Genomic DNA, 27,945 nt, shown 5'->3' on the forward strand with positions numbered 1-27,945 from the left:
ACAGGTAAGCAAATTATTTTAACAAATTGTAGTAAGCTCAGTACTGGACATAGGCATGGGGTCTTTTGGGAACACACACAAGAGAGCCACTTCATAGAGGAGGGGTTGCCTCAGCTAAGTACTAAGGACACAGTCTGATTCAGTCAGGTGAAGATGAGAGGGACTGGTGACTGTTACTGCAAATAACACACAATAACATAGTAGATGTTAACATAGGCCAATTAATGTGATTCGGAAGTCTTTGGAAACCAGTAGTAAAATGATTAATTACTAATTATTCTGGCCTGTGTTTTCCAGATAGCACAGGTTTTACTATATTTCTTTTAGCTCAGCCTGGACTTTATGGATCATCATAGCATAATTCATGCTTCCAACATGTCTTAAATGCTGGATAAGCAAAGGATCTTGTCTTGGTGTAGTATTTACCAAGGTAACTGTATTTGTGTCAGCTTTCTACATAGATGATAAAATCCCCCAAGGCAAAGATTTTTCTGAGTTCTTGGTAGAAAAGTCTGCAAAGAGAAATAATTGTCTACTACATAGTTCGGGTTCCCTTGAGAGTATATATTAAGAATTTAGAAAGTTTATCCCAAATCTGAATTGTTCAGTTAAGCCTTCTCCTTTTCTGTCTTGTTCCATGTAGAAGCAAAGACTTGAAGGGTGGAGAGAAGGAATTATCATTTTTTTAATGTTTAAAAAAATTTTTTTATAATGTTTATTCATTTTTTGATAGAGTGTGAGCGGGGGAGGGGCAGAGAGAGAGAGAGAGGAAGACAGAATCCGCTGACAGCTCAGAGCCGGACGGGGTCGGGGTGGGGGGGGCTTGAACTCACAGACTGTGAGATCACGACCTGAGCCGAAGTTGAACGCTTAACCGACTGAGCCACCTGGGCGCCCCTTTTAATGTTTATTTTTGAGAGAGAGAGAGCACAAGCAAAGGAGGGAGGACAGCGAGAGAGGGAGACACAGAATCCGAAGCAGGCTCCAGGCTCTGAGCTGTCAACACAAGCCAACATGGGGCTCGAACTCAAGCAGTTCATGACCTGAGCTGAAGTGGGATGCTTAGCCGACTGAGCCACCCAGACACTCCTCATTTATATCTTATATAAGGATAATCTCATATATTTTCCTTTTCCAGGTATTTATATTTATTTGTTTTCACTTGGAAAAAAATGATAGAATTTAGAACAGTTACAAGGATATACACATTAAAAAATAAGCCTTCATATCCCCCCAATTCAGCATGTACTGTTTATCAATTGCTTGTAATTATCTTGAGGAAATGTTCTTTGCAGTTATCTACATATATTTAAAATGTAAAAGGCATAAAAATGAAAACAGAGGGCACAGTGGATAATAAGTATCCTAAGAAGACAGTTCCTTCAAACTCCATTTTCCCCCAAAAGGTAATGGTATATTTTACAACTCTTAAACAGACTGGGTACAAAGGCAATAAATAGTCTTTAGATTTTCTTACGTGTTTGTTTTAATTTTAAGGGAAAGGGAACTATTGTTCATTGGGACACATTGTATGCATATTCTATGCCAGGCACTTTATACATGTTATCTCATTTGGGCTCTCAAAGATGTCAAGAAGGAAGTATCATTCTCATTTTATAAATATGGAAACTGCATGTCAGAAAGATTAAAAATGTTAATGTAATGGAGCCACAATTAGAACCCAGTCCTGCATGATCCCAATATTTATGCTCATTCCATATATATTGAAGGTCCGATACATTATGTTTATTATTTTGGCTATAATTATACATACGACAATTGATATTAGCTCAGTGGGTTAAAAAATCCCTAACAGGGATTTGTAACTGTAAATTTATGCTTCTTAAATTTGTGCTTCATATCACTTTGTATTTGACATTATAAAGCCATAAATATATTCAGTAGAGTCGAATCCCTTTTAAGAAGACAATTCAGGACTAATCAGAGCTGCATCAGAGGAGACCTGCAGATGGCCCTGCTGCCCATGAGTCACCAAAATCAAACTTCCTAATAGTTTAAATAAACAAAACAAAAGATAGTCATTGTAGAAATTATCCAACAATGATTCCAAAAGTTAAATTCAACCAACATTTGGGTGATTCCTTCCAACCTATTGTTTGATGCTAAAATTTGATTTTCAGTTTAATGAACAATGAGTATCGTGCTTGATAATTTCTAGCCTAGCAATAGGTGGCATGAGTCTTAGTGGAGGGGACACAAGAGTATCAGTTAAGCTGGGGAAGAGAAAGAAATTTGGATTCTTTGCTTGAGCATAAGGTGCTGCCTGACAAATCAGATCGTGAGAATCATGAGACAGAATGCAGTCTTCAGAACTTCCAAGTAACCTGAAAGCTGATGAAAGCCCACAAATGTAAAAATCTGAGACATTGTACATAATGAACAAGAATGGCAGGTCTTGATCATTGTATTTTTAGCTTCGGCATGAAGTTTTGGGAAATTTATTACCAATCTTAAATCCTAACCAGCCATAGAAGTTTTAGAAGACAAAAAAAGAGCTACTTTCTCTTGAATCATTAAAAGACATAAAGTCCTGGAGAAAGAACTTCAAGATTTTCATAGGGCTGTATCTGGTTGGTAAGATTATGGGTGATTTAAACTTTTGTTTCCAAATCATCTACAATAAATGGAAATAACTTTTTAACAAGAGAAATTAAAATTAGTAAATGCTAAAGTAAAAACTAAATGAAAACTGATTTTCACAACCTCTCCTCCCTCCGTCCCCCTTTCTCTCTGGTCTCATATTAACAGAAATCCTCCCCACCAACCCCTTGCCACTTTTTGTTCTTTTTAATGCTAGGGATCCTCTGTGGTGAGGATGAGGTGTTCCACGCAGACCTCCTTTCACTGCTATGTCATGAATTCCCCCAGCTGCCAGGACTATTGGCTGCAGTCCTCTTTAGGAACTGTATGCTTGGCAGAAGGGAGTTGTCTCACTCAAGGTTACACCTCCTCTTCAGAATCAACCCATATTCAGTGACTGGTTTACATAAAGGTACAAAGGCCTAGTACTTTCTCTGTTTGGGACAATTCTGAAGAGCCATCTCAGCTTCAGAGCCCCTCATGGGATCAGCTGAGGCCTCTGTTGCAATTGCACTGTAGTTCAACTTTTTCTTTTGCCCCATCCCAACTCCATCACTTTCTTACAAGTGTTCCCGAGAGTACTTTCCAGTAATATTCTATGCAAATATTTGTCTCAAAATATGGGGAACATGACCTATAATAGAACTAAGACTAGTTCCAGGAAGATGACTAAAATTGAGTTTTAGAGTCAGATCAGCCAATGGCTGGCTCATAATGAGGGGACTATCACTGGTGGCTGGTAAGGTACTAATAGTCCCTGCCCAGACTTTTATTGGTGAACTGCCAACAGCTCCCAGCCAGAATAGCAAATCTAAAATATATCATTCAATTGTTCTCTGGGATTGCTTTTTTACAAGTCTACTGTTATTTTTATTTTCCTGTATAAATTATGTTTTTCTCTGGATTTTTAAAAAAATGTTTATTTGAGAGAAAGAGTGTGCGTGTGCATGCAGGGGAGGGGCAGAGAGGAGGAGAGAGAGAATCCCAAGCAGGCTCTGAGATGTCAGTGTGGAGCCCTACACAGGGCTTTCACGACCTGAGCTGAAATCAAGAGTCAGAAGCTTAACCGACTGAGCCACCCAGATGATCCTCTCTGGATACTTTTAAGATTTCTCTATCAGTAGTTCTCAGCAACCTGATTGTAGTATGTGCCTTGGTGTGGTTTCTTTCTTTTGCTGGGGGTTACCTGAGTTTCTGTGGATTTGTGGTCTTCATCACATTTAGAGGAAATGCCATTACTTTTGACCAATAATTTTTATGTCTTCCTTTTTTCTTCTCTCATTCCTAGGCTCCTGTTGTACACATACTCAATTTCATAGTTTCACACACTTCACTGAGGCTCTGTGTTTTCTCATTTTGTTTTCTCTTTATCTTGGGTAGTGCCTATTGCTGTTTTCAAGTTCACAGATCTTTTTTTCTGCTGTGTCTAATTTGCTCTTAATTTCATTATATATATCTTTCATTTGGGTATTGCATTTTTAATATTTACAATTTCTATTTGGATCTTTTTAAATATCTTCTATCACTGTGTTCCCTATTTCATTCATATCCTACAATATACTTATAATAATTGTTAAAGTGTCTGTTAATTCCAGTATATCTGTCATTCCAAGGTAAGTGTCTATTGACTGATTTTTTTCCCCCCCGGTTATGGGTTATGTATATTTTTTCTGTTTCTTTGCATGTATAATAATTTTTTTCTTTTTATTACTACTATTATTTTTCTATTGAAGTATGTTGGCATACAACATATTAGTTTTGGGTGTACAACATAATGATATAACATTGTATATATTATGAAATGATCACATAGTAAGTCATGTCTGGTAATTTTTTATTAGATGCTGGACATTGTGATTTTTACATTGTTGAATGCTGGGTTTTATTTTTAAAAGTGTGGAACTTATGGTGGCACACAGGAAGTTACTTGATCAATTTGAACATTTTGAGGCTTGTTTTTAAGATTTGTTAGGGTTAATCCAAACCAGTTTTTATTCTAGGGCTAATTTGGTCCCACTAGTAAAGCATAACTCTCCTGAAGATGCTATCCAATGCCCCATGTATTAGAAGCTCTATTCTGGCTGGTAACATGAACTATTCCCAGCTCAGTGAGGTCCAGGGATTATTTGATTTACTGCTTATGTTATTCTTTTGTTGGTCTTGTTGAATAGTACTCAAATGATTTCCTTCACACAGCCCCAATTATTACTCAGAAAAAACCTTTAGACTATTCTGCAGATCTCTAGAGCTTTTTGTTGTTTTGCAGCTCTTCAGCCATCCTGAACTCTGGCCTCCAGCTACTAAATGTAGTGAGACACTGGGCTTTGTTTTGGTTCTCTCTCCCTGTACTGTGGCCTGGCAGTTGCCTCCAGGTAGTAATCTAGGGGTAATCATAAGTCTCACCACCTTTGTTTCCCCTTTTCTCCGTTATCACAGTCCCATATTACCTACAGCCCATTGTCTAAAACCAGTTGTTTCATATAATTTGGTCTCCTAGTTGCTTATGGAAGAACAATTCAGAGATCAACCAGTGTATCTGAATCTATGCTTTGATTCAAAAATTGTTTTTATAATGAGGAAAAAATCATCACTACTTTCATTTGTCTTATACATTCTGCATTTCCTCCATGCACATTCTGAAGTTTTCAGGAGATAACAGCTAATCTGTACATCCCCCACCCCTAGTTCTTAGAAAATAAGAAATAAGATTCTGAGTCAATAAAAGAGCTATTTTTGAGTAATAAAAGATTGTTAGTTGCTGTACTTTATTGTATTTAGAACTGTTAAGTTTATTTTAGTGAAACTGACTTTATTTCTTTCAGTTAAGAGTTTAATATTAAAACTAGCTTTCTCTCCTAGAAAGGCTTCAACGCCACACACACACACACACACACACACTCTTTACCTTCAAAATCAAAGGCAGGTATATCTGTTGGAGAAGTACACAGGTTGCCAGGATATAAAATTTCAGAACTATCTCTAATTCCACCAAATATGAGGTCAAATTATTGCCAATGATAGAATAGAAACATATGGTGAAAACTGCATCCCATGTTTTCACATACTCAAGAATATTGGTTCCGAAGGTATTTGCACTTTCCTTCCTTATCAAATTTTCCCTTTATATTAGGTTAAAATTTTTTGGCTAGTGTGTACAATCAGAACCCTAATCTCGTAACTAAACAATAGTTTAATAAGACTCACCAATTGTTCACAATTTTGTTTGGTTCATGTGTGCCCAAAGCAACTGAAAGAATACAGGACTATGTTTTTGCTAAGATCTCTTCTAAGTGCTATAATTCTAGGTAATTCTAATAATAATTGTTAATATTTATAGAATGCTTCTTCTAGGCTAGATACTGCTAAGCACTACATATGCATTATTCAGTTTAATTCTCACAATAATCCTAAAAGAAAGATACTATTATAATCTTTATCATATGGATAAGGAAAGTAGAACTTAGAGCAGTTAAGTAATTTGTCTGAGGTTACATAGTAAATAGCATGGTAAAATTCAAACCTGACTTCAAATTCATGTCATTAAATTTTTTTTAAGTTTGTTTGTTTATTTACTTATTTATAGCAAGCAAGAGCAAGCAAGAACATGAGTGGGGTGGGGGCAGAGAAAGAGGGAAAGGGAGTGAGAGAGAATTCCAGGCAGGCTCCATACTGTCAGTGCAGAGCCAGATGCAGGGGTTGAACTCAGGAATAGTGAGATCATGACCTGAGCCAAAATCAAGAGTGAGACACTTAACCGAATGAGCCACCCAGGCACCCCATGTTACTAAATTGTTACACCAATTTTATAATCTCAATTGCATGCACACTAGCTCAGATGAAAAATTACTCTGTCTTTATAGTATTTATATATTTAATATCAATAAATACAAAAACAAAATTAAATTGTTACAAAACCCACAATAATTTTTATCTCAATATGCATAGAATTCACATTATTATACATCTTTAAACAGGAAGTTTTAGCATATAAACACCTTAGAAAAAGCTCTAATTTGGTCCTATAATCTTATAGCTAAGGTTTCTGGGCAAAAGATATGTAGTTGCCATTTTCTATTCAAGTTTTTAATAAAAAATCTCAAATGAAACACTGTCATTTTAGAGTACAACATTACATTGATAAATCAAAAGTGATTGAACAATAAGTGTTTATGACATCCCAGATACTCTGTACATTTTTACACTTGAATGGATATTAAATAATCTTAGAGTAAAATATGGAAGAAAAACTGCCTCAAGTTTGTGTTAAGTCACTAAAGCAGAAATATGGATAACCCTGTATTAAGATGAAAAGCATTTATAATCTGCATTTTCTTCCAGTGAAATAATAAAGCCAATGTGCCACCAGCTTGGTATTTACTTGTTTATAAAAAGTGTTTAGGGACTGATTCTCAAAGTTGGGTAAATATTGGTATCATCTAGAAAGTTTGAAAATACTGATGCCTATATATCATCCCTTAAAATTTGGATGTAACTGATATAAGGTAGAGCCTGAGCATGTATTATTTTAAAACTTTCCAGGTGATTCTAATATGTAACAGTTTGAAAAACACTAGCTGAGAGAACTGTTACATAACTAAAGAGCTCAGTATTCAGCTGAAGGACTCCTGCAGAGTGTGTACTGTTATTTTAAGTATCTGATAGGTGTCTCCCTTGATTAGAAAATAAATACTTTCAAGAAAGACATTTTGTTTTATTCATCTTAGTCTCTCCATAACTGGAATAATAAAAGGCACATAGTAGTTGCTAAATAAATATATTTTGAATGAATACATGATTGCTTTATACTTCTTTTACACCACTATCTTCCAGTAGATACATGAACATAAGAATGCAAGAGATATTTATTGAAAAATTGAATGACCGAAGCACTCAGGATAAATGTTTAAAGCCAACTGAAGACTTACATGTACATATTTTAAAAACACACATATATAAATAGATCAAAAGTAGAAAAAGAGTATACAAAAGAGTGCAGCATTTAACAGTAGAGAATTCACTGAATTTTCCAATATTCTTCACATTCTTATTCTTAGAAATAAGAGTATCCCTAAATAACTTGTACTTTAACTAATATTCATAAGCACATGTGCAGATAAGTTAATTTCTTTTAAAAACAGAATTATAGCTTAATCTTGATAAACATGTCAGGTTTCAAAATTCAAGTAAATAAAATTTTAGCACACACTGTAATAGCTTTTCCAGATGTTGTGTCAAAAAAAAAAAATGTTTCTGGTTAAAGTATCTGGTATTGCTTTTGTTATTTGCTCACAGTTGAGACTCACTACTTTCTTAGCAGTCTTACACTGATAAAAAATTACTTTGGTACCTCCATACATGTGTTTTATTTAGAAAAACCTTATTAATAAATAGACTTCCTTTTTTAGTAGCTAAATTCTTAAGTATGGCTTCATTCACCAAAGTTCTACAAGTATTACATAATTTTTAATACAGTTAGTATCTTAGACTACGAAACTTTGTTTTTTTTAAAATTAGCATTGGTTGTTTGATTGTAGGTTTGTCACCAAAAAGTACTGCTTCGCTCTCCGTGGTTGGAAATCTTTTCTGATATATCAAGGGATATTCCTTCTGAAACTTAAAAATGAGGTGAGGAATTAGAGAGTATTTAACATTATTATCCTAGCTGAAGCCAAGTTCAACATTTTATAAGAATTCAGTGACTTTCTCAAAGATGTATTTCAGAAATGAGTATCTTTTCAATTTATCCTTGCCTCTCCCTCTGCTTTCTCATATATGAAAGGTATAAGGTAAAATTTCTTAGATCCCAGTTAACATTAATATACTAAGATTCTCTTCTGATGTGTTTTCCTCCTAAATTCTAGATGTTCTTCCTTTCCATTGGTAAAGCCTATGAAGGCCAGAATGATCTAGTATATTTCATATTTGAGTATCTCAGACCTGGAATTAAACTTGCCAGAATCATGTTACTACTGAATTTTGGTAGAGATAAAAATTGTAAATGGTAATAATGAGTCACCAAAAGCTATGTATTACAATCAAATTTTATAATTGTTTTTTCAGGGCAATCTAAGTTATAATCATTGGAAGTAAAGGAAGAGTTATCTGTTATTATTATTGTTATTATTTAAATTTAGTAAGAGTATATTTATATTTATAAAGAGTAAAACCAGGAATGTAGGTTACATTTACATACACACCTATATATACAATATCTAAAATCCAAAATAATGAGAAATTAGATTCTAAATGTTAATAACAATCAGCAACAGCATATTTAAAAAGATTTATGTGATTGAGAACTTATTCATTCTCTTACCTGTTTTAGTTTTTTCCTTTTCTCCTTTAGAGGCAAACTCTTGTTTTTAATAATATTCTCTAAAAGTTCTGCAATTGCAGCTTGTGAGGTAGACACTTTTTGTTCATCAAACTCCTGAGCACTAATCTGCTTACAGTATGAATATGTTGGCAAAGGAACAATCAGTCCATCTCCAGGATTTTTAATCTGTTTTGAACAAAATGATATAGTCCAAGTCTATTAATTCTGTTCATGTTCCTGTTTGCTAAGTGTTCTTTTGATGGGATTTAGCATGTATTCATTCGCCACCAAACATTCAACATTTAAAAAAAAAAAAACTGTGTTATGCAATAGAGTAGTGATAAATCCCAGGATCTACATCCCAGACCCACAACCTACTAGCTTTGTAACCTTCAGCAAGTTATTTAACTTCTCTTGGTCTGTTTCCTCACCTGTAAAATGGGGATTACATGAGATAATGTATATAGAGGGCTTAGAACAGAATAAGTATTTAATAAGGCAGCCATCCATCATCATTGCTATTAACCATGTATTTTATTCTTTTAACTACAAAACAATAAAAATCAAAGTAATATTTGAAAAGTTTTATTTATTTTGTGAGACAGGGAGGGAGGGAGAGAGAGAGTGTGTGTGGGCAGGGAGGTGCAGAGAGAGAGAGATGGAGAGAGGGAGAGAGGTGGGGGGCGGGGAGAGAGAGAGTGAGAGAGAGAATTCCAAGCAGGCTCTATACGTCAGCGGAGAGCCAGACACGGGGCTTGAACTCATGAACCACAAAATCATGACCTGAGCTGAAATCAATAGACGCTTAACTGACCGAGCCACCCAGGTGCCCCAAAGTGATGTTTTAATTCACTTTAAAATATTAATGTTTTGACGTAGTAAGAGTATTCATATACTGTTTTTGAGGTGTAGGAGCATGGGAAGATACTATAACATCTGCTCACAAAGGAAGGAAATTATAGGGATAATTATGTTAAGCCAGGGCAATATTAGAATGGTATGTATGGGAAGAAACATGAATATATGTGCTGGGCTGCCAAAGAGTGAATATAATAGACATCTGTTGTTTTGGTTACTCAGTATTCCTTCTCTCCTTCTTTTAATAGTTTCTTCCCGTTCCACCTCCACTATCCTCACCTTTTTTGAAGAACAGATTCTCCTCTAATCTATGGAGAGCCAATCAGAGCATGGCCCTGTCTTCAACGCACTCACCCTCAACCACCTAAAAGATGTGTATTTAGCCTGGATGGGGCCAATCAGAGTCCATGTGAAGAACTTTTCAAACTGGTAGGTGAAGGGATAGTTCTTTTTTCCTTTGGATTAAAAATGTTAAGTCTGTGATTTAAGAACTTTAATCACACTTATGGATCCCCCATCATGTGAAGGAGCCTTTTGTCAAATACAGGACCAAGATGGAAATAAGAGATGAAGGAAACAGTTTTATTGCTATTTGAGTCTCCAAATTCTGTCTACATTCCTGACTTTTAGAGGTTATTTACGTGAGCTGATAAAGTCTTCCCTTTTCATTAGGCTAGTTTGAGATGAATTTGCCACTTGGAACTGACTAATGCAGACGATTTTAAGATTTACAATACATACATAGCCCTTTTTTAAGTAGTCAAGATGTTTATCCACTGCAGTCTGTAAGTAAGAGGGTACTTGAAGAATTTCCTGGTGATGATCCATTAAGAAAGAAACTAATCTTGCAGCAAGAAGCTCATCAAGATCCACCTCTTCAGCACAGCATAGCACACACCGAGAAAAAGTGTGTATCATCTAGAAACAAAAGATGTGAATTTAAAAATTTAAGGTATTATATAAATAAGAGTATCAGTAGTTTCTGGGTATCATGCTGAAGTACTGAGACAAAGTGATAAGCAGACTTCAGCTTACAAATGAGGACAATGAATTACATTAGAAAGGTAAGAACTTAAAGTACTTGTTAAGTATTTCCTTAATATAATTCCAAAAGATTATAAAAGGCTTAGTTTTTTCTTTAATTTTGTCACAATTGTATCAGTAAATATCATGGGTTCTATTGGTATCATATAGATATGTTACGTAAAGAATGTTAAAGAATAATGACTTAATACATTAAATTAATCTCATAAAACACAAGCCAGGAGAATACATAATATATAAACTTAGTGGTTATAAAGGTGGTACCACTTAGCTTTTGAAATTCTGGAAAATAGTCTTTAATTATTTTGTCAGACTTTAAAGACAATACATGTATTGTTCAATTCCATCATAAGGAGTCTTCAAATTCTGGGATAAGTTTTGTGTTTCATAACTCATTTACTCTCAATCATATCCATATTACCCACTAAGTACTAGACACACGTAAACAGATACCTCATTCTAAAATAATTACAATTATAAGAATTCTGTTTTAAGAATTTTGTACATAATAGACAATGAACATATTTATTGAATTGAAATATTTGTGGTTTTATTCCTACATATCAGTCATGTTTTCCTTTCTCCTTCCAAGACTCAGTCCTTAGCTTTTTAGTCTTCTTTCTTAGTTTTGTAGAGTTCATTTACCCTCAAAGCTTCAATTACCACCTCCCTCCAAACAATCTGCCTTCTGCCCTGATCTTCACCAGGCTCACATTTCTAACAGTCTGTTGGATAAATTTCACTTGAATGTCCTGTATACACTCAAACTCAAAAAGCATAAAACTGAAATTATCTCCTTTCTACTCATGTCTCTCAAAATATATTCCTCTACAAACTTCTCTATGCTTTTTAATGGTGTCACAATTATGCAAGAATAATTCTTCTTCTGTAGTTTGGGTCTATCATTGTTAAAGAACTGTCCTTAATGAGTAGAAGAATAGAGCTCAACTCTAGATTCCTTGCTATAAGAAAATCATTTGAAGTTGCACTGAGGAAGTGGCAGCTCTTGAAGAGAGAGAAAGAGAGAAGATACTATTTTAAGAGTTCATTTCCAATCAATAGCTGTATAAAATGCCTCCACCCTCATCCTCTTATGGAGTCTGAGACTGCTTCACAGTAGTTTGTCCCAATTTCTTACCCACAGTGACATGCTATCCTGATTCACATAATTCATCAAATACAACTTTCCCACTACCATAATATTCCCATAATTCTCTAGAGTTATAGTGCCCTTATGCTTTTAACTGTGCCTACTATCTCCTCTTCCTTCCCCACCAAACAGCATTGGCATAAGGCAATGGAATGTGGTCTGATGGTCTAGGTCAATCACTACGAAGTGATATGAATGAAGAGGTAAAGTGCTCAGACAAGATAAAGGTCAGGATATGAAAGTACAACATACTGGGCACAAAGGATTAATGCACCAACATTCTGCTACTAGGAAAGATATTTTTAAGAGCCTTTCTACCCCAAGAATCTAGGATTTTGAGACTAGGACATCATTCAAGTAGTACTTTTAGGTGATTTGCTTTTCTTTTTATAGTTTATGAACCAAGGCTTATTCTTTCCTTAAGAAATCAACTTACCAGTGATCTTGTACCCATTGCATCATGAAGTTGGGGCATATCAATGTTTTGACTCATTCGAGAAATCATGCGCATTAAAAGTTGAAGCTTTCTACGATTTGGTGGGGGAAGTAACAAACAACATAACTGTAGTGCATCGATGGCAACCCTCTCTAAATGAGGTTGCAGCAAACCTGGAAGGCAAAATTATACCCCACCCCCGAAAAAAAATCATCAATGACACTAGTTGCTTTCATACTATGCACATACACAGTTACGTAAAGAATACAGTTATATAAATATTAAAATAATATTTTAGTATCTAATTTCTTATAACTGTCCCTAGAAATTTCCACATTCCTCAAAAGCATGGTAAGATGCTCATTTTCTTCATAACCTATTTGAGTACTAATATCCTTCACTTACTACAAATAAAGTGACTCAGAATAAGTTAAAATGAAGTAAAAGAAAATAAGTGCTTTATATAAGTAGAATAAATCTTGGTTATGCCATGACAAGAGTCTTTTACGATAAAAACTTCTCCTTTTGGAGGAAAAATATAAAGCAGTTTCAGAGAAGAAAAGGTAAGCAAAACAGTTAGTAAGCACTAAAAGTTAATATTACATGCATTGAAAGCATCAACCTTACTTTGTGTGCCAGTCAATACAGAAGAAGCTGGAGGTAAAGAATTTTCTGAAAGTTCTATTGTACTTTTGCAGAGTCTTTTATTGATTGTGGTACTAGACTCTCCGAGTTCATTTTCCATAGCTGTTTGTATACTTGTGCTGAGATGTCCAAGATTTGGTTTCATGATAATTTCAGCCACTGGCATATTGATATAACTATTACTTCTTGTACTACTTCTTAAAAGTAAACTCTGAGATCTACAAGGCTGTTTTGACTTGCATTTCCCAATACATAACTCCTCTTGGTCTTGAACAGTCAAAGTAGAGGTTCTCTTAAAACCAACACAGAGTGGTTTTTGAGTACTTTCCTCTGAATGAAGATTCATTAGGGATTCCTGTTTGGTCTTAGACTCTAAAAACTGCTTATTATGTTGTCCTTCTCTATTCACAACAGATTGATGGAAGACATTGGAGACCTCTTTACTTGAACTCCCTGGTAAGTCTACAATTCCTTCTAAAGAATAGCATCTTGATTTGACGTTAGAGGATAGAACATGCATACTACTTAAGCCTATTAAATTATGACAACTTCCTCCCATTATGTCATTAGCACTGGCTCTTCTATTTTTGAAATTAACTAGCTGCATTTTCTTAGCACATTTTTCTTGAAATCCTTGATCACTTATCTGCAGTCTCTTAGTAGTATCTGATTCTTCTTTGTTTTTGTCTTTATGAAGCAGACTGAGAAGAAGACACTCAGTTGATTTGAAGGAATTCAAATTGTTTAAGCGAAGGATTTTTGAAGACTGTGGATCATCTTGGATTTTATGTATCCCACTGGGTCTATCTGAAACTGTGACGTAGCCACAAACAACTACCAGGAAATGAAACAAAAATTAAGATGCAACTGTGTGACAGTGGACAAAAATAAAACAAAAACAATAGTAAAGTTAAAAAAATAAAGCATTACTATAGTATATATTGTTAGTATAGTACAACAGCAGTTGCTTAATTCAGAAGCCACTTAAATAGGACACATGCAACATTCAGTTACAAAGTGCAAGACTGAGTAGAGGTTTTCCAACTTGTGATATAAATCACTTAAAAATCTTTTCAACAATCTAATTAAAGGAATTGAGTCAAATACATTAAAAAATCACTGGCTTCGTCTACAAGTATTAGAAAGCTCTTAATTATAAGACAACTAACTGTACTACAATAAAACTTACACATTTGGTCTTTGTCTCTAGTAACTGGTATAGTGCTCCTAAAACGTTTGGAATTTCCAGAGAGGGCGTCTTTTGTTATCCATAGTACATCTACTGGAGAACATCTGAGTTTATGGTAATGAGGTGACTTAGGGCTGAACTTGCTTAGAAGGTTGGAGCTTTCAACCTACCTCAGACCTCCCTGAACAACAGAAGGATGTGGACTGAAGACTCAGCAAAATCACCAATAACTGATGATTTAATCAATCATGCCTATGTAACTAACCCTCAGTTAAAACTATGAAGTAACAAGGCCAACGGAGCATACAGGTTGGTGAACACACTGACATGATTGGGAGGGTGGAATTCCTGGAGAGGGCATGAAAGCTGTGTACAACCCTTACTTCTTCCACATAGCTGTTTCTGATTTGTATCTTTTATAAAAACTGGTACTCATTAAATAAAGCAGTTTCCAGAGTTCTGTGAGTTGTAGTCAATTATTAAACCCAAGGAAGGTTGTAGGGACACCCAAACTGGTAGTTAGGGCAGAAATGCGAGTAAGCCTGAGGACCTCATCTGCAGGTGGTACCTGAAGTGTGAGGGCAGTCTTGTGGAACTGAGCCCTTAATCTGTGGAGTCTGCATAACTTTGGGTGGTTAAGTATCAGAATTTAAGGAATTTGTCCTTCACTTGTAGGGTCTGGTCTAACTCTGGGTAGTCAGTGTCAGAAATGAATTGAATTGTAGTACACCCGATTGATGTGAATAACTGGTGTGAGAATGATATATTTGAATTACTGGAAGACAATATAACGGGAACCATAGTATTCCCAAACTGTAAAATAATTTATAGCTTGTCATCTTCATATTTACCTACACTTTGAGATCTTATAAATTATGGGAAACTTGAAAATGTTAATAAATTTACATAATAAGTAAAAACTCATACATACCCAAAATGCTTACAAATAATTCATAATATTCAAAGGTAAGCAGAGGTTCAGGGAGATCTAGAAAATAATCTGCTATTGTTCTGAATACATCTCGTTCAAATCCAACATAAGTTGGATTATTCATATTACTTCTTGGCCCTAAAAGATAGAAGGCAAAAAAAATTGGTAAAATATATTTTATTTAAAAAAATTTTTTTAACATTTATTCTTTTTTTTTTTGTTGTTTCTTTTTTGAGAGTGAGAGAGACAGAGCATGAGTGGGAGAGGGGCAGAGAGAGAGGGAGACACAGAATCCAAAACAAGCTCCAGGCTCTGAGCTGTCAGCACAGGGCCCGACACGGGGCTTGAACTCATGGACTGTGAGATCATGACCTGAGCTGAAGTTGGACATTCAACTGACTGAACCACCCAGGCACCCCAATATATTTTATTTTAAATAAAAATTTAGATATACTTATAAAAAGTGTCAAAAAGTTCTCCATGATGGAGCAAAGTTTAACAAATTCTGTCACAGTTCAAACATTTCAAAGAATTGTGCACATCACATCTCATTCTTTCTCATTATGTTTTCATTACAAATCACTGCGAATAGGGGCACCTGGGTGGCTCAGTTGGTTGGGCATTCATCCGAGTCTGGATTTCGGCTCGGATTGAGCCTCCTTGTGTGGCTCTGTGCTGACAGGGTAGAGCCTGCTTGGGATTCTCTCTCTCTCTGCTCCTCTGCTGCACCCATGTGCTCTCTCTCTCAAAATAAATAAATAAACTCTAAAAAAAAAAAAAAATCACTGCAAGTAACTACTAGCATTTTGTCTTAATACTTATTTACCTAAAAACTGTATATAAGGCAACATTTGAAATATATTTTAAAGCAGTAAGGTTATTTAATGAGATTTTATTGCAATTCATTTTACAAAACAAAGAATATGTAGATAATGAAAATAATTCTTCCAAATTATCTTTTGTAAATTTACATTTTCATGAATAAATTTTGTCTGACATGAAGCATACCCTTAGTGAGTTTAAATAATATCTTTACATTGCCATTTCATTAGCTTAATGTTCTTTTTTTAAATTTTTATTTTTTATTTTTTTAGAGAGAGCAGGGGAGAGTGGCAGAGGGGAAGAGAGAGAGAATCTTAAGCAGGATCCATGCTCAGTGCAGAGCCCGACGCAGAGCTGATCCCACAACCCTGGGATCCTGAGGTGAGCCAAAATCAAGGGTTGGACACTCAACTGACTGAGCCACCTAGGCGCCCCTACCTTAACGTTCTTCAAAGAATCATGCTTGCTCACTAGTTTTTTACTCAGAAATAAGATCTGACTTCATATTACAGATGAGGAAACTGAAGGTTAGAGTAACTTGCCTAAGATGAAAAAAACCATTGGTGGCAAAGCTAGAATTAGAACTTAGAGCACTTAAAGCAAGACTCAGAGCTTTGAGGTCTAACAACATTTAAAGTGTGCTCCATGGACTACATAATCAGACTCATTCAATGTGCCTATTAAAAATATGTAAGTTCCTCTGTACAAACCAGAATTTATGGAGGTGAAGCTAAGAATTACTGACTTAGAAATGTTTGCTGCTGGCTCACTAATTTAGTAGTTTCCAAATGCTGAGTGTGGGAATCTTCACTAATAAGAAGCTTTTGAGGCATGTTTAGTCCAACTGGAATGAACCTACCTAATGAATCATCTAAATCAGAATCTTTGGCTAGTCTCCCTAGTGACTGTAATATGCACTCAGGTTTGAGAGTCACTATTTTATCTTTCAAGTTAAAATCTTTCTCTTCCCAAACCCAAATAATTTTACTTTTCTGCCAGCAAATTTTTGTATGGTCATAATGTGAGCACACACACTGAAAAAGGATTGAAGAAAACAATCATACACATTTAACGGCTTAAAGGCTAATATGGGTTTTATGTAGAGCAAAGTAAAAATATTTTTAAAAATTATTGTTAAAGTTTTAGGTTTATTTATTTGTTTTTGAGAGAGAACGTGAGCAGGGGAGGGACAGAGAGAATCCCATGCAGGCTCCACGCTCAGCGTGGAGCCTGACATGGGGCTCGATCTCATGACTGTGAGATCATGACTTGAGCTGAAATCAAGAGTCAGATGCTTAAGGAGGATATAAGATATATTCTTAATATGTAGAATAAAAAAACGTGATAATCATTAGAAAATTTTCTAAGAACATACTCTTATTAGAATTAAAAATACAAAATTTATAGTTAGTGTATCTAGGTTTGAATACATATATCTTTATGTATCAGTAGAAGACTTTCAAAAGCCTTACTTTCTCTTCTGGAAAAAAACTGGGGATAGTATATTAATCACTATTTCTATATGTCACAGGATTACTGTAGGGGACTGAATAATAACTAAAAGTTTAAATGCTACCTCTAGCTAGATATATTGGTAAACTGGAATCCAGTAAGTTATATCTTTGCTATCATTTAGGTATAACATGGACTGGTAAGAAAGGGGGAAAAAAAACTCTAAACATGGGATATTTGAGAAATTCCTGAAAATATAAGCATTGGGTTGCTAACCATGAGCCAAAGTATAAGACAGAAGGGCAGTTAGGTGGGGGAAGGCAGAAAGAGAAACTCACAAATCAAGCTTATGATTAAGATCTTTACACCTCAGTGTGATAAATAAAATCTTTCTATAACTTACATTATTTACTTTATTGCTATTTATTCTGTTATTTTGTCATATTGACACCCAGTGGACAACAAGGGAATATGTACCTATCTTGAACATTATTAATAAAATACTCATTTCATAAGAACTAGAAAAAAATCCTTTTATAAAAAAATTATTAAAATATAATTTAACTTTTAATGATTTAGAAGCACATATTTCTGCATATTTTTAAAACTGATTTTTAGGGGCACCTGGGTGGCTCAGTCGGTTAAGCATCCGACTTCAGCTTAGGTCATGATCTCACGGTTTGTGAGTTTGAGCCCCGCATCGGGCTCTGTGCTGACAGCTCAGAGCCTGGAGCCTGCTTTGGATTGTGTCCCCCCCCAACCCCTGCTTGCGCTCGCTCTCTCTTCCAAAAATGAATAAACATTAAAAAAAACTTTTTTTTTAAATAAAAAAATTGATTTTTAAAGCAATTAGGGCTTTGTACTTGAGCCAGTGTCTCAAATTATAAAAATTAATTATCACTGCTCACTATTGAAAAAGCTTTTTTTCCATTTACTGATTAGTGACAGATCATTTTTTTTTATAAACATAAAAGTTCCATTAATGTATCTTATGGAGTACAAGCATGTCATGAAGCAGCTCAGTGTTGACGCTGTGTACAATGGCAAGGGGAATGAAGTAGATTTAATGTGACTTCATTTCTGATTGAACTTTTCCACTTTATAAGAGCTGTTACTTAAAAGTTGCTATTTGAACTCTATAGGCCTCACTAAGGCAACTGGTGTAAGTTATACCTAAAAATCCTTTGATATCCATTAGCCTGTGATTTTATGATTTATGAAAACTGAGCTACAAATGATGAACTTAAATTATGAAATCACCATCTGCATAGAAAAAGTTATGGACTTTATAATGCATTCCACATGCAAGGAAATGCAATCAGATCTACTAGATTGTCAAACATCAAAAGAAATAGCATACTTTATCAGGATTTCTATAAATTGTTTTCAAAATTTCCTTAGCTCTTATTAAATAGTATAAATATATATTTTATATAAATATATTTTATAAATATATATATATACATACACATTTTGTTTGTTTAACTTACAATTTGCCAGGCACTTCATGGCAGATAATACCCAGTGAGGAAGGTCATCTATACAAAAAAAAATTTATATTGTTCAATAATATCACCTAATTTCCATGATACTATATTTAAAACTTTACGCTTATTATATAATTACATACACACATATATATGTATGTATATGTATGTATATTACCAGGATTAAAAATTATTATATGTTTAATAAGACATAAGGTGAAGACAATATTTTAAAATACAAGTTTAAAAGTCATAGAGATCTTGAGTTTGATTCTTTCCAGAATACATAAAACAATTACCCCCAAATTGAGGATATTTTGGTGGAGGGTTCATAAATAGTTAATGTTCATACTTGTCCACTGCCACCATGTTTTCTTTATCTTAATTTCCATTCTGATTATAGGTATGCTATTTGAATATTACTGATTTGAGTGAGACCTATGATTGAAATGATATATCTGAATATTAGGGTGCTTTTAGTGAGGCTTGCTTAAAATCTTTCATTTGCTACTAACTGAAGTATGCTGCATGAAATCGAACTGTTTTTTGACACCAGCACAAAAACCACACATACACTTAACTTGAAGAGTTTATGGTTATAAAGAATAGAAAGTTTGAATAAGAGAATATACTGCTAAGAATGTGATTTTAGGTAATTTAAGATGGGAGTGGTACAAAGCCATATGCATATGCAACATAACTTAAGTTTTTGCTTTTTGTTCCTACAATTCAAACTTTAAAGTTCTTGCCAACACAAAGAAACTCAAGTAATACATACCAGTTAATTCTACAGGCAACAATTCATTATAAAAAATGAGTCAACATTTTGAGATTTATTGATACATCTCTTAAAATGTTTAAGTTTTAAATGTAATGCCACTGGGTTGAATATATCATTGATTTTTCCATCTTATATCTAAAATCAATACATTATATATATACAAATATATATAATAAACCAGGGAGCTTTAAAATACTGGTCTTGAGACTTTGGTCTTGAGGGTTTTGCATATGTCTTGACTTGTGTAAATTTATATATAACTGCTCATGTAAGCTCCAAGAAGCCATGGACCATTTTTCTCTTGTTCATCACTAAATCTTTAGTATAATGCCTGGTACATTGTAGGCCCTCAATAAAATGTAGTTAATCAATAGTTTTAATTATATTTTCATACCTTTTGGATGTTTAACCTTGCCATTTAAAAAAAATCATGCATAAATACCATGAGAGGCTAAAATAATAGTACCAATAATATTCACTTAAATGATTACTAAAGCACTTATGATGATAATCTCCCCTTAATACTTTTTCAGTTAAAGTATTCTACTTTCTACATTTTTAGTCTCTCTACACCCCCACAATAGCTGCAACCTATGTTAGCAAGTTTAAAAGAGTCCAACTTCTTTTATTGATACCAACCTGATTTGTCTTGTAGTATAACTATTCCATGTTTACTTGTATTGGTCATGTTGTACATTATGTATTGAGGAACTACTTGATTTGGATTTATGACTTCTTCTAGGGATGACACACCTAAAATGGTTTGCAGGCTAAACAGAAGAAAAAATACAAACTTCTTTTTTCTACATAAAATAAGTGGAATGGGATATAAATATTAAAGAGTACGAATAGCAAACAAAGCCATCAGAATATTTTTCTTAAGCCAAACTGATAAAGGTTATAGTTAGTATCCACTTTCAAATATACTTACCTTAGTAACCTTGTAATGATTCCAATACAGACCCCGAACTATAGCTATATATAACTTTGACTCAAAGAAAAAACAAATCATACTGAAAACATTCTATTTCAACTGTACTAGAAGTTCAAGAGCACTTATTAAGAAATACAAATACAGGTTAAATTCTAAGCTTTAAGAACTAATCTGTTTCTTTGCATTTGTAGATCTTGATAAAAATGTCAAATTAACATTCTAGAACACCTGTGGAACTTGGTTAGAGCTTAGTTTTAGCTTACTAGATCAGAATAATATATCTCCAAACTTCTTCAATATCTTCTGGGCTTATTTCTCTATTATCAACTGAGTTTTCTTGATCTTCATTGATTATTACATGGTTCATTTTCTCTATATTTTCCTGGAAAAAAAATTACTTTGGTTTAACATGCTATGCTCAAATTAAGGAAATATTGAACTGACACAATTCCTAATATTTAGTAATTCTACTAGTAAACAGTCCACTGTGAAGCTGTAAGTTTAAGTGTCACCTGAAGGAATAAGGTTAACATATGGCAATAAAGCTTTTTGGTTTTGTAGCTGCCCCGACCACTCTCAAATCAATTTAAAACAAAACATGTTTAAGTTATACAAATACTGTTTCAGGTGTGTTTTATTACCATTTTTATTATTGTTCCTATGGGTTCTATTGTTCTACAGTAAAACATATACACATATTTTTGGAATATAATGTAGGTCAAGAGACTTTAGTATTGGCTTCAAATATTAAAGAACTATCTACTTTTAATGTTTTATAATTAAGTACATGGTAATAAAATTTAAACTAGTGATTAGTAAAAAGGATGTTTTACCTGAGAGAAATGTAATCCAGGTTTTTTAGGAGTTCTACGAGATAAATTTCGTAATTTAAAAATGCTATCTTTATCTTTGGAAAAGTTCTCTATGCTGTTTTTTCTCAATTCTGGATGCCTTCGTGGAAAACTTTTAAGCGGAGAATTTGCAGGAAATCTGGTTTAAGAATAATATGCAATTAAATAATGTAAGATCAGAAACAAAGTTTTAGTGTCTGTTTATCTTTTAAAAATCACAAAAGAACTGCATTTATTTATATTATTTATATTACCAAGGAAGGAAGATTCTACATAAATTGATTTTCCCGTTAAACCTTTAAAAACATTTCAATGGTTTCCTACTTTTTTAGTATATTGTATGTATGTTAACTTTATATCTGGATAAGTAAGGGTTATTATTGGGATCAATTCTGTTGAAGAAAAAAATAGTTCCATTTTCTAAATTTCTTTGACAAGCTATCTAATTTACATATATTTTCTGATCTTTGTCTGACTGTTCTTGTTCTGATTTCCAGAGCTTGGTCTCTGTTATTCCTTTTGACTATAATGCTTTTTCCCCCCTCCAGTATAATAAAAAATATTTCAAAGATACAAGAAAGTACGGAAAATAATGTAAACAACATCCAGATATGTAATCATCAACCATCAAACAATACAATATTTAACATTTTACTCAAGACTTCATTATTAAAAAAAAAAAAAAAGACTTCATGATTATTTTTTTGTTAATCAAATTCTTTTCTTATTCTATTTCTTTCTCTTTCTGAGGGAAGCCATTAACTTGCAGTTAGTGTGTTTCTTTCTTATTCATGTTTTTATACTTTTAATAAGTATACATAAACAACATATGGCTTGGTTTTTTTTCTCTATGGTATTTATATATTAATATATAAGATATATGTATAATGTGTAAAATAAAATATGCATAAGTTTTTAGTGACTTCAGAAGTTCTTATTCCATGATCCTAAAAATATTTTCTTATACCAAGTTCCCATGTACAGTTGACCTTTGAACATGGGTTTGAACTGTGCAGCACACTTATACACATTTTTTGTATATACAGTACGGTATTATAAATGTATTCTCTCTTATGATTTTCTTAATAACATTTACTTTTCTCTAGCTTACTTTAATGTAACAATACAGTATATAATACATTTGACATACAAAATGTGTGTTAATTATTTATTTTATTGATAGGGCTTCTGGTCAACAGTAGGCTATCACTAAAGTTTTTGGCGAGTCAAAGGTTGTATGTGGATTTTTGACCATGCAGGGGAGGGGGTTGGTGCCCCTAAGCTGCGTTATTCAAGGATCAACTGTATGTATAGTTTTGTTTTTTCAGTACTTAATTATTTAAATTTAAGCCCAGATATTGGGTAGGGAAATTCTCTCCTCCTTGTTCTTCAAAATTGCCCTGGACTTTTATATTACTAAAAATACTTTAGAACCTGCTTGTCAAATTCTATAAAAAATTATATAGGGGTTTTGAATGAAATTGCATTTAATTTATATATATATCAATTGGGGAGAAATGACTTATTTATGATACTAAGTCTTCTTTCTTTAAAAATGTTTATTTATCTTTGAGAGAGAGAGCTCATACACATGAGTGAGGAGGGGCAGAGAGAGAGGCAAACAGAGAACCCCAAGCAGGCTCTGTGCCATCTGTGCCCTTAGCACAGAGCCCAACATGACTGGAACTACAAACTGTGAGATCATGACCTTAGGTGAAATCAAGAATCCAACGCTTAACCAACTGAGCCACCCAGGCGCTCTGGATACTAAGTCTTCTGATTCATCAACAGGATATCCTTCTTCACTTATTACCTTTAAAACAATTATATAATTTTCTCCAGTAAAGTCTCACACATTTTTGGTAAAGTTTATTTTTAAGTATACTTTATAAATTTGCTAACATTATAAAACACTTAGAGGCAGAGAGACTAGTTGAAGAGTTATGCAGAATTCTGGGTAAGAGAGAAAAATGGTTTAACAAAACGAACTATCAGAGTGAAGGGAGGAGTAGATCAGAGAACTGCTAAAGTGATATAACAGAGATGGTCTGTTAATTAAATCATATTTAAAGGGGAGAAAAAGGAAAAGAATCAAAACAGCTATAGGGAAGACAGTGCTATTCAGTTAAGTATGGAGTAAGAAGATAAAATTTGGGTTAAGACATGATAGTGATTTTTCTATATGTTATATCTGAAGTGCCTAATGGGCAAAAATAGGTCCGAAGCTCAGGGATATATTTGGGTTGGAAGTTTGAAAGTTATAAGGAAAGTAGGTGAAGACATGGCAAGAGATTGCCCAGGGAGACAGTGAAGTAAAGACAAGTCTAGGACCTTTAGAACCAGCTAAAGGATGAATAATAGCAAAGGAGCTCACAAAGTGCCTAAGCAGTAGTTAAGACAGGCAGGATTTGTAGAGTGCTATACAAAAGGAACTACTCACATGTTTGTTACTGCAATTTACTTGTACAACATAAATCATCTTTGATACACAAGAATCAACTACTAAGGCACTTCATTTGAAAAGTACTAATTTTTTAGAGAGAAAAAACATGGATATTAGAATCCAAAGACCTAGTTTAATGATATATAACATAGAACCCTGCACATGAGAGAAAAAGCAATGGTGCTGGCCTAAGGGAGTCAGAAAGGCTCCACAGAGGACGCTGCAATAGAATTGACAGGAGAGCAAATGTATTTACTAATCTGACAATGTCTACAGTGTTTCAAGGTAGAAGAACATATTTCAGACAGATATAACAAGATTTACTGAAGCATGGTCTCAGCTTCCTCATCTGTAAAAAGAAGTTAATACCTAACCTGCTTAGCTAGTCCAGGGATTAAGTAAGAAAACATGTAAATCATAAAGCAGGTCTTCTGATATATGGTAAATCCTTAAAAAATATTCTCTTTAACCTATAGTATATTTCTTCTGTTATTTATTATATAAATTTTGCTATTATTTCTTTTATCACATGTATTCTTAGGTTATATGAGATTATGTTACTTGGAGGCAAGGACCTGTGAGAATTTGTCTTATAATTCTTGAATCTATGAAACTAAAGGTTAATAATGACCTATCCTTGAAATGTTAGATTTCAGAATATGCAGAAGTGATATCACATTCTTTCCTCCCAATACTTATTTTATTATATATACTATCTAACATTTAAAAAGTTTTAATTGTGTAGCAATTAACTTTAAATTCTAAGTGTTTTTTTTTTTTTTTAATTTTTTTTTCAACGTTTATTTATTTTTGGGACAGAGAGAGACAGAGCATGAACGGGGGAGGGGCAGAGAGAGAGGGAGACACAGAATCGGAAACAGGCTCCAGGCTCTGAGCCATCAGCCCAGAGCCCGACGCGGGGCTCGACGCGGGGCTCGACGCGGGGCTCGACGCGGGGCTCGAACTCACGGACCGCGAGATCGTGACCTGGCTGAAGTCGGACGCTTAACCGACTGCACCACCCAGGCGCCCCTAAATTCTAAGTGGTTTTAATTGCACTAAGAGCAGTAACAGTTTTATAAAGAAAACATGTTTTTTTTTCTGAAAAAGCTGCAATTTTAGTAAAAGTATTATAGAAGTGGAGTTAAATTATATTAAGTAATTCAGTTTTGTAGTTATTTATCTGTTCAGTACCTGAATAGCTGACTGTTGTCATCAAGATTTTCTGATCCCCATCTGCCTTTGATATCTTCAATTACATGATTTTTAAGAAATTTTCTTAACAATTGGATTGTCTGTTGCCTTGTAACTTCAGGACCAAAATTATTATTATTTCTTAATAGGTCATAAAGCCAGTCCACTGCTTCTCCTGCTGTAAAACAATTGCCATATTTTTTAAAGTGTTGCCTGTGTTTTCTTAGAGGCATTCCTGCTCGAAAAGATGTTGTAATTTCATTCCACTGCAAAAAGAAAATATTAAAAAAGAAATTAAACATTGTGCTGACTCAAAACAAATTAGACAAAGAACATTATTTTATTCATATCTGATTACATCATAATTCTTGAAATCATTGATCTTATTTACTATAGAAAATTTTATATATCATACTGCTTTCTCTTTATTAATTCTGGCATTGTAATAATATGTCTTTGTAATAGTGTAAAGGCACTTATTGGCTGGTTGGCTTATTTAGGAAACCTAGAAATAATGAAGAACTGTAATGAACTTGCTTCTTAACCTTCAACAGAGAAAGTACCCTTTTTTTTTAAATTTTAACTAATATTAGTAAAATGTTGGTAACATTTGTGTCAGACACTGCTCTACATTCATTACTTCACTTTCATTCTCACAATTCTATGAATAGGTACTATTATTATCCCATTTTCATATAAGGAATATGAAGCACAGAAAGACTGATAATTTGACCAAGGTTACAGAACTAAGTGATGAACTCAGGCATTGAAACCCAGGTTTGAATATTCTAGAACCTGCAGTAATAACTACCAAGCTGGCCAAACAAAATTGATGGCAGGCAGTAGTTTTACTGGTAAAATACCTTTAATGTTGCAATATCTTATATATTTATTATAGTATTTTTTAAACGTTTATTTTTGAGAGAGAGACACACACACACAGAGAGAGAGAGAATGTGCGTTGGAGTGCAGGGGAGGGGCAGAGAGAGAGGGAGACACAGAATCCCAAGCAGGCCTCCAGCTGTCGGTGCAGAGCCTGAGGAAGGACTCAAACTCAGCAACTGGGAGATTCCGATCTGAGCAGAAATCAAGAGTCCAACGCTTAACCCACTGAGCCACCCAGGCGCTCCAATATTTACTATAGTGTTTCTTATGTAAAGATTCCAATAGTGAACACAGAACAGATGAGGCAAATTAAGTAAGCTTTAAGTCCACTATATATTTAATAACACTGATATACCTATGTTTTAAAAAGATACTCATATTTTCTAAATTGTCCTCAACCCGAGCTTTCAAGGTTTGTGGCGGCTAGAACAGCGGAGAACTAAGGTGGTGGTGGTGGTGCAAAATGAACACATCACTTTTTAATTGAAAAATCCTCCATTAGAGGCCAAGAAATCTGACTTGTAACCCCAACTGTGTGGCACCACAACACAAAACCTGAGTTGAAAACACAGTAACTGTATTCTTCCCACCACACCTCCCCATTTCACACATTTATTTACTCAAGAAACACCGAGCTGTAGCCTATCCATAGGATCTATACATCACAACACACGTTCACACGCAGTATCCTCTTAGGATATCCTTAAGGTAGATATGCATCATTAGCCCTACTTTCCCAATGTGGAAACTGAGGCTCACAGCAGTTGTTAAGTCACTCGCTTAATGTCTCCTACCCCGTGGCGCCGCATTCTCTTGGTTTGAAAATTTAAGTGCACAAAGACTCTGTACAAATCCAGTGACTACCAACAGTGGTTCCTGACGAGTATCTTAAACACTCTGGGTTTAGTTTTTAAATGGGCAGCTGTTACCTAGTGCTATTCAGTCGGTAGATCCTGCACTGAATTCTACAGGCCCCGCAAAACGAAGCTGTCACATTCGGACTGTCCCCATTCTGACACTCCAGAGTAATGGAACTCTGAATTTTTTTTTTTTGTATCCAGATGGGGGTAGAAAATCAGACGTGGGGAACGGCTAAAATCATAATATTCTCTGATGTTCCAGGGCAAGCTGACAACTGCAGGCACAGTTGTCGCCCAAACAAGGCCAGAGTATGATGCGCCATCCCGGGGACGAGACCCTTTGGACAAACGGCTCACAGGGAGGGATACAGCCCCGACCTCCAGGTAAGGGGGTGAGGCGTGTCCCGCAAGGGTTTCCTGATACCGGTTTATTCCCCCGCCCCCCTCCCCCGACGTCTCAGAAAACCAAACCCAAACCAGGTTCTGGGACCCGTCTGTCCGCCGCAGGCAAAACTCCGAACGCTCTCACGTAAAGTCGGTGGCGGCCACGGCTGCGGTTGGCCGGTCTAGTCGTTCTCCGCTGTCTTACCAGCTTGGTGGCCCGATAAGGTCCGGGAGGCACACTCCGACTCTCCATTCCGCCCACCGGGCCCGGAGGTCCGTCAGCGCTCAGCGCGGTGCATGGCGGCCTTAGGCGACTCTAGGGCTCTGGGGGCCCCGACGGCGGCTGGCTGGGAACAACCGTCCGCCGCGCCGCGGATTTGAATAGCGCAGAGGGCTGCGCTGATTGGTCGCGGCCCTGAGTCACGTGGCGCGCCGCCGGGATCCGGCTGCGGTTGGCTTGCACAGTGGAGCCTCTCAGGGCTGGGGCGCTGGCGGTGCATGGCTGGCACCCTTTAGTCAGCGCGGGGGCCGGGCCCGTGGGACGGGCTCTGGGCTTCACCCGGCTGTCCTGGAGCTGCTTCTCCCTCTTGCGGTTGCAGGCGAGGCGGAGTCTTGTTTCCACACTAAGAACCGGTGAGGCAGTTTAGTCACGGACTGGATGGTTTGGAGACCAGGCTTTGGT

The 27,945-nt window shown here is 35.2% G+C and overlaps 1 protein-coding gene and 1 long non-coding RNA gene across 10 annotated transcripts in view; one reads left to right on the forward strand and one right to left on the reverse strand.

The window, feature by feature from the left end:
- Nucleotides 1-27,945, forward strand: part of LOC113599318 (uncharacterized) — a 272,963-nt gene that overhangs the window by 13,760 nt on the left and 231,258 nt on the right. For 3 of the 8 annotated variants that reach the window (XR_003420131.2, XR_003420129.2, XR_008294945.1), the window contains 4 exons: nucleotides 8,136-8,226; nucleotides 10,024-10,204; nucleotides 13,465-13,506; nucleotides 13,748-14,699. This is a non-coding gene — a long non-coding RNA (uncharacterized LOC113599318). Of the gene's footprint in view, nucleotides 1-8,135; nucleotides 8,227-10,023; nucleotides 10,205-13,464; nucleotides 13,507-13,747; nucleotides 14,700-16,264; nucleotides 16,374-27,141; nucleotides 27,897-27,945 lie in introns of those variants that run through there. The other 5 variants (XR_008294943.1, XR_008294942.1, XR_003420132.2 and 2 more) reach the window with 3 other exon arrangements.
- On the reverse strand, nucleotides 6,500-27,657 carry DEPDC1 (DEP domain containing 1). Of its 2 annotated transcripts, XM_015080882.3 has the most exons (12): nucleotides 27,469-27,657; nucleotides 25,135-25,400; nucleotides 21,480-21,636; nucleotides 20,910-21,028; nucleotides 20,352-20,482; nucleotides 18,935-18,982; nucleotides 15,171-15,308; nucleotides 13,033-13,884; nucleotides 12,406-12,578; nucleotides 10,517-10,693; nucleotides 8,918-9,103; nucleotides 6,500-8,214 (listed from the first exon to the last, which is right to left on the reverse strand). In XM_015080882.3, exons 1-12 carry the CDS (start codon nucleotides 27,514-27,516, stop codon nucleotides 8,074-8,076), a joined length of 2,436 nt encoding a protein of 811 aa, XP_014936368.2. In that variant the 5' UTR covers nucleotides 27,517-27,657; the 3' UTR covers nucleotides 6,500-8,073. The 2 variants fall into 2 exon arrangements, with proteins under 2 accessions (XP_014936368.2, XP_026914698.1); XM_027058897.2 differs by lacking the exon at nucleotides 13,033-13,884 and having other exon boundaries at nucleotides 27,469-27,656.

Source organism: Acinonyx jubatus, chromosome C1 (assembly GCF_027475565.1).
Source record: "Acinonyx jubatus isolate Ajub_Pintada_27869175 chromosome C1, VMU_Ajub_asm_v1.0, whole genome shotgun sequence".
In the NCBI taxonomy this organism is placed as follows: Eukaryota; Metazoa; Chordata; class Mammalia; order Carnivora; family Felidae; genus Acinonyx; species Acinonyx jubatus.

What these genes read in the sequence shown, in the direction of transcription:
- DEPDC1 (XM_015080882.3), bottom strand. Translation starts at nt 27,516, where the DNA reads ATGGAGAGTCGGAGTGTGCCTCCCGGACCTTATCGGGCCACCAAGCTG. An exon ending in TATACTACAAGACAAATCAG is followed by an intron (nt 18,983 to 20,351) that starts GTTGGTATCAAT and finishes TTTTTTGTATAG; the next exon opens with ATGACCTTCCTCACTGGGTA. An exon ending in TGTATTGACTGGCACACAAA is followed by an intron (nt 12,579 to 13,032) that starts GTAAGGTTGATG and finishes TTTGCCTTCCAG; the next exon opens with GTTTGCTGCAACCTCATTTA.